The sequence below is a fragment of the Falco cherrug genome, chromosome 4, assembly GCF_023634085.1.
Source record: "Falco cherrug isolate bFalChe1 chromosome 4, bFalChe1.pri, whole genome shotgun sequence".
Taxonomy (NCBI): domain Eukaryota; kingdom Metazoa; phylum Chordata; class Aves; order Falconiformes; family Falconidae; genus Falco; species Falco cherrug.
Genome location: NC_073700.1, coordinates 71,806,258 through 71,813,041, shown reverse-complemented (window position 1 = coordinate 71,813,041; position 6,784 = coordinate 71,806,258). Strand labels below are relative to the sequence as shown.

Sequence of the window (6,784 nt, the reverse complement as noted above, 5' to 3'; positions counted from 1 at the left end):
GTTGCCGGGGCGGCGAGCCGCGCTGCAGCCGGGCGCCCGGAGCGGCAGCGCCCCCCCGGGACCCCCATGCGCGCTCGTTGCCGTGGCCGAGCAGCGGAGTGCAGCGCGGCTGCGGGAGCGTTCCACCGCCGGCAGTGGCGGCAGAGACCCTGCGGCCCCGGCGCCTGCGCCCCACCCCGCTCCTGCGGAGGGGGGCGGGGGGCAGAGCGAGAGGAGCGGCCGGGACCCGGCCCCAGGCGAGCCCCCCGCCCGCCCTTGCGCAGCGGGCGGCGGCGACAGCGGGGGCGCGCTGTGGGCCGGGGGAGCGCCTGCCTCCCGCGGCTGCCCTCGGCCCCGCACCAGCCGCGGAAACCGCCCCGAAAGAGAAGCAGAACTTGTTCGTCTCCGCCTGCCTCCCCGCCGCCCGCACATCCTCTCCCGCGGCGCATCCGCCCGCCCTCCGGGTCCTGCTCCCCCGGGCTGGGGCTGGCCCGCCGGCTCCGGCTGGAAGATTTCCCCGCTCGTTTCCCCTGGAGGGGCTGTGTCGCTGGCGGTGTACCGAGGGGAGGCTCCGTCCCTAAGGCACCCTGCCTCACCCTGCGGGGGAAGGGAGCTGGGTGGGGGCAAGCCAGGAAGGGAGGATCTCAGTGGCTCTCCTAAAATCTATCAGCAGGCTGCGAAGAGGGAAGAGTTTGGCACTTCGCAGGCGAGGCTGGGCTTGTTTTCCCCAGCCGCTGGGGATGCCGCTGGACTGAGAGCGGTGCGGCCGTGCAAGTTGCGGGGACGGAGCCCCCCTTCCTTCACCGCCCCCCCCCAGACCGGTCCAGCGCCTTCGGCCCCGGTGGCTCGTCGCTGCCGTCCCGCTATATGAGAGCTGGTCCGAGGACAGGGCGGCTCGGCGCCTGCTAGGGCCGCTCTCCGCCGCCACCCCCGGACTTTGCCACCACCGACGTCGAGCGGCGCGCACCCCGCACCCCGCAGAGTTGTCTCGGCAGGCTCCGTGCTATGGCGAGGCTGCGGAGAAGCAAACTAGCCGCTGGATTTCTATTACTTTTCCAGTGCCTGAGCGAGCGCTGCCAGCTCGCCGGCGGGGAGACGGCGAGGCAGAGCCGCGGTAAGCGAGGCCGGTACCTGCCGGGCGGGGCCGGCCCGGGCAGCGCCACCGAGCTCGGGGCAGCGCGGCCGGGCCGGGGGGGGGGGGGAGCCGCGGTCGGGGGACCGGGCCGCCTGCCCGCAGCACCGGCGCGGTGTGGGCTCCGCCGGCCGCTCCATGGGCCGCGGACCCGGGGAGGGCGAGCGCCGTTTGGGGCTTGGCGCCCCCTGCTCCCGAGGGAGGCCCGGGGTGGCCGCGGTCCTGGCTTCTCGCCCTTCCCTCCCCGGCTTCTCCGGAAAGAGCTCTCCATTACTTCATTTTTTATTTTAATGACAGTTCAGGACTTTCCTCCTTCAATACATCTTCCCCAGGATCACCGGGAGCCGGTGCTGTTCCCCTGCCCCTTCGCGGGGTCCCCGGAGCCTCCTTCCCAGCCACGTACGAGGCTCCCGGAGGCGGAGGGCTCCGCTGCGGCGCCGGGAAGGGAGGGAGGGACGGACGGAGCCCCCGGCAGCCCGAGGCCGCGGCGGGCCGGGGCGCCACGGCAGCCCCCCCCCCCGCCCCCTCGGTCGCGGCGGGGCCCCGCTGCGCTCCCGGCTGCGAGCCGTGCGAGGGGAGACAAAGTTTCCCTGCAGATCCCGCCTGGGAGAGCTAGCGGGCACTCCTCCCCGCGGAAGCCGGCAGCTTGCAGCCTGCCCTGGAAACCGCGCTGCGGGAGGGGGAGCGCGGTAGCGGCAGGAGCCCCGCGGGGCCGTGGGACCCGCGCGTTCCGAGCCAGCAGCTGGCTGTTGACCAGGTTTGCATGTGACAGTGTTGGGGTCCTCTTACCAGTCCTGCTCGGGGACACCTGTTAACGCGTGACACGCAGCACCTGTAGTGCTTTCTCTCGGGCCACCGTTTCCCACGGCGTGGGGTTCCCTTTTGATCACTAAAGCCTTCTGAATCCGGCATTGCTGTGCTGCGGGGGGGAAAGTTGCCAAAGGAAAGCCTGGCGCGTTTGCGGGTAGGTGTTTAAGGGACAGGTGAGGAAAGCCGTGGGGTTTGTGTCTCGGGGGACCTTGCTGCTGCAGCTTTTAGCTTACAGGTATTTTGAAAACTGTTGCCTTTGTATTCCAAATACCGGCCAGGTTATTATTGGATGAACCATGGCCACTGGCTTCCCTGCCGCAACAAAACAGCCCCTTCTCCCTTTTCTAAAAGGTTTGGTACAAATGTGGAGAGTTTTGTGGTCACAGCGTAACTGACCCGAACAGGAGAGACCGGGGAGTTTTTTGAAATGTGGTGAGATTATGTGCCGAGACAGATCGGGGGATTTTCCCAGGCAGGGCCTGCCGCTGAGTTTGGGAATGGCTAAATGACAAGGTGGCTCAGCAGGTTGCTGGGCTCACATGTCACTTGGGGCCAAAGGGAAAAAACAGGAGGAGACTTTTTAGGTACTGCTGCAAAATTCGCGTTGCTCCTCTCAGGGCTGTAGGCAACAAACATTGGTAGTTGTTAATATTAGTTATACGGAAAAATGAAGTGTGGTGGTGAGATTAGAAAGAGCAAATTAGTACGTTGTGTGGCAGCAGACTGAGCTCACAAAGTTTATTAATCTTCCAGCCATTGTATCCTGAAAAGAAAATGTTAGTGCTGACCAAATGAAATATAATTTATCGGTGGGCAGATGATCACGGCACATCACTGATTTAGGTTGTTGAGTTGTAGTAGTCATCAGTGTCTGCACCAGGAGGTCCTAAATCGAAGATATACCAACAGCTTCCTTATCCATAAATCATTTATTAATGTCTCATCTCTTCCTGAATGTGATATCAAGTATCAAGTTTGTAATCAGGCAAATAGTATTTTGATATTTAACAGATTCTGAAGAAAATATACCAAGCAATTTTCTTCATCAGCTAGTAAGATGGACAGTCTGATGTCAGTTTTGACAGCTAGATGTTTAGAACTTTGGCACCTTTTCCTTCCCACTCTGTTAAAAAGTCTGTGTTATGGAAGCAATAATTAAATGTCATTAACATAATCAGAGTTGTATTTAACATGTTTTCATCATTATTTTTTTTAATATTGCTCTGAAAAAAATGGAGTAAGGGATTATGTCTAATCAGTAAGAAGAGGATAATTGTGTGTAAAGCCAGGGAAATTCAACTTCAGGTTCTGACAATCAAAGAGTGATGTTTCAAAGTTTTACTGTATACCTTAGGTCAGCTCAGATAAAATCTTTAAAGAATAAAGGTAAAAAATACATCTTTGAAGTAGCTGCGAATTCTTAAAGGGAGGCTGTTTCAACATACTCTTCGAATACTCAGTAACAAAACACCGTTTGGGAACTGAATGAACGGACGATGTCAAGGAACGGGAGCATTTGGCGTGTCCTGACAGAGCTGGAGCCAGGAGAGGATTTCCGCGGATGCTACCAAAGGGATATGCCACGATTCCAACAGAGGTGGAAAAAACCCCAAACTTCACAGGCAATTTTTTTGCCAGCTCCTCAGAATTTACTTTGCCGGGTAAAATCAGGTCGGATCCACTCGAGTCCAGCAGTTCCCGAGGCGTGCCGGGACCCGTCCGGCGGCCCCGGGGTGTCCGTGAGGGCTGGGGCTGGGCGGCCGGGCGCGAGGCCGCGCTGCGGGGGCGGGGCTGCCCCCGCTAGAGGGCGCCGCGGCTCGCGGGGGGGGGGGGGTCCCTTCTCGCCCTGCGCCCGGCCCGCGCCTCACCGCGCTGCCTGGAACGCCGGGAGCCGGGGCTGAGGGGGCTGAAACATCAGTTTTGCGGGCCTGTGTGCTTTACAGCAACCGAACCGCTTACGACGTGAGTTTAGTGAACTGAGGTAAACGGCCTTTTGAAAGGTCGCGCAACAATTAAGGCTCCCAGGTGTTTAAGGTCGCAGCTTGTTCGGGGTTGTCACAAGAAGCCTTGAGAATGTTACTCACGTTTTTTCGCAGGCACCATTCGTCAGAATTAGGAGGCTGTTATTGTAATTTTTCTTCTGTCAAAGCATATTCCAAACCCCTGGTGTAATTCACATTGGCTGTATTGCTGCTGTCTCAAGGTATCAGCGTTCAGAGAGGGGTAGAATTATGTTTATAGGATAAACTACTATTAAGGAGTGTTTATCTAGCACTTATCTACTGCTGAAGTCGTCACGCTTTTTGTATTGCCTAAGCTTTACTCTCTTTAAAAAAAAACAACGGCAGCTGAAACCAAACTTCCATCATTATGTGTTAGGACCTCCAGCTTTTATCTTACAAGCATCAAAAGAAATAACATTATTAGACAACATGTGTGTCAGGTTTGGGTTTTTTTTTTTCTTGTTGCATTCAAAATTACCTATTTTTTTTCCTGTACGTGATATGGAAACGGAGACACTTGGGTTAGAAAATCCCAGTGACATTTGAGAGTAAGTCCTATTTACGTAATGCATTTTACTAAGAATTCCCTTTGAAGAAGTCATCCTTTTTTAACTTTCATCCTGGTTCTTCCTTTTATTTTTTGTGCTTTACGTCATTGTCATTTCCTCTGAAAGGGTGTTTGAAATACTGCTAGTAAATAGTGGGGAAATTATGATAAGGTTGACTTAGGTATTAAATTCAGTTTCACAGAAACTCATTTCCACGAGTTTAGGGTAAGATCAATACTCATAGTTCACTGAAGGTTTAAAAATCCCTTGGGGAAACCTGGTTTCGTTTGGCTGTAAATATTCCTTTCAGAGTTTACATCTTCACGCAGGCACTTAAAACCCAGCAAACACTTGACTTGGACACTAGGTTTTGTCTGACACTTCACTTGGAGTTGATAAATCACAGGGAAACTAGCTCTCTAGACTGTAAACAAATGTAGAAAATGAGGGAAAGGTCTTTATAGTTTGAAAAGCTGTTTTGTTCTGGGCAACAATTTATTAGCAACACATACGGGCCATTTAGAGCAAAGTGCTGGGACATCTGCTGCCTTGCTCAATAACTGGAATCCTCTAAAAATGTGTACTGTTCAGGAGGGCTGTTTCCTGTAGGGGAAGAGATTCCTGAGACCTTGAAGGAGGTGGATGAGGAAATTTGTAATGTCAGGTGATGTGAGACATCACTGACCCACTGGGGAAAACAGTCACAGACCTATGGGGACTTTGTATTTTTATTAAGGACTTTTTGGCACGTTTTTGATGGGGCAGTGCTGCAGGTCCCTGCACCTGCACAGACCTCAGGAGATGGAGGTTTGGACCTGAAGCTTGTGTTTCCTGCAGGACTACTGTGCAGTGATACCTGGAAAGGTGCTTTGCTTTGTATTATGCTAAAGACAGCTATCACACTAGAAACATGCTGAGCTGAATCCTGCTGGTTTTCTCCACAAAGGAGATAAAAATTTCTTTAACAAAAGAAATAAAAATGAAGTCATAATTTGGCTCTGCTTTTCATAGAAGTCACTGTGGTTTCATTGGACTGTCTGAAGTACTGAACAGTTCTGCTCATAACTTTGAAAGCACCGGCAAAAAGAAAGCTCTGTAGCAGCCCCAGTTCCAAAACTTACTGAGGCCACAGTCTCAGACTGAGAACACAGCTGGGTAACTGTTGGGAGTGTATTTTGAATTCCCAGTGTGTTTCATGCTTCCTAAGGAAAATGAATACCAAAGCAATTTAAGAAGTCGGTAGTTAATGTAAGCGTGTGCTGGGGGCTCTCTCTAAAGAGTGAACAAAAGGTAATTTGATGGGAGCATTTCTCATCCAGTACAAGGAAATGTTGCAAGCTTGCCATCAGTGTGAAATTATATCTATTTGGTTTGATGAGGGCTGTGCTGGGAGTGTTAATGCGGTGCAATTGGCAGCTGTCATATTTACCAAACTGGAGAATTGCATAATCACAGCAGGAACTGGAAAAACCCAGGAGATTACTTTCTATGGAGAAATATGCAGAGAAGCCATGCTAAATGCACGTGGGGTTTGTTTTTGTTTTTGTTTGTGGCTTCTGACAAATGAACGTAAAACATTGCCTGAATGCAGCATACGACAGGGATGTTAGGTGGAATGATCCCCCGTGCGTCCAGCGCTGCAATAAAGGAATATCTGCTTCTTAATGCTACACTGGTGTTAAGGAGTTTTCTTATTCCCAGTTTCAGTGACGCTCTGTGGTAGTACTTGTGAGTGCTGCATGCTGTGTCTCATCATGGAACACTTCCTCTGCTTCCTCCTTTTCTTTTTTCTCATCCAGCTAGTAAACATAGCTTCAATTAGCACTCCTTGCTGGCAGCACTGAGCAATCAGTTGTGCTAAATGTCCCTGTAAATTCTGGGTTTGGACGAGCTTATATAACATTTTCATCTCCCTTGACCAAAAGGCAAGTGCATAGAAGTGTGTTTTCAAGTTGGATTTGGCCCAGCCTTTTCTCTTCTGAAACGGGCAAATAGAGTGGGTTCTTAGGCCAGATTCATGGTCAGGCTTGACACTTGGGTTGAACACAGTTTCAAAAGTGGCTAACATCTTGATGGGATGATACATCAAAGGAAATGTAAGGATTAATATGAAGATAGCTACAAGGCAAGACATCACAAGAGTCATGCATCTTCTCTACCTGACAAGGGTTGTATCCCAACAGGAATATTCCCTTCAGTTTCAAGCACTACGTTTTAAGAAATATGTGGACTAATTGACATATGAAAAAAGGAGGAAAGAACACAGCTAGAGAAAATAAAACTAAGAGATCACATGGTAACAGTCTTTTACG

The 6,784-nt window shown here is 52.1% G+C and overlaps 1 protein-coding gene across 1 annotated transcript in view; it reads left to right on the top strand.

Moving 5' to 3' along the window:
- Nucleotides 1-352: 352 nt before the first annotated feature.
- The window catches only part of PLXDC2 (plexin domain containing 2), a 271,382-nt gene continuing 264,950 nt past the window's right edge, over nt 353-6,784 (top strand). The window contains exon 1 of the mRNA XM_055709000.1: nt 353-1,093. Coding sequence (XP_055564975.1) covers nt 985-1,093 — 109 coding nt within the window. The 5' untranslated portion in view covers nt 353-984. The remainder of the gene's footprint in view (nt 1,094-6,784) is intronic.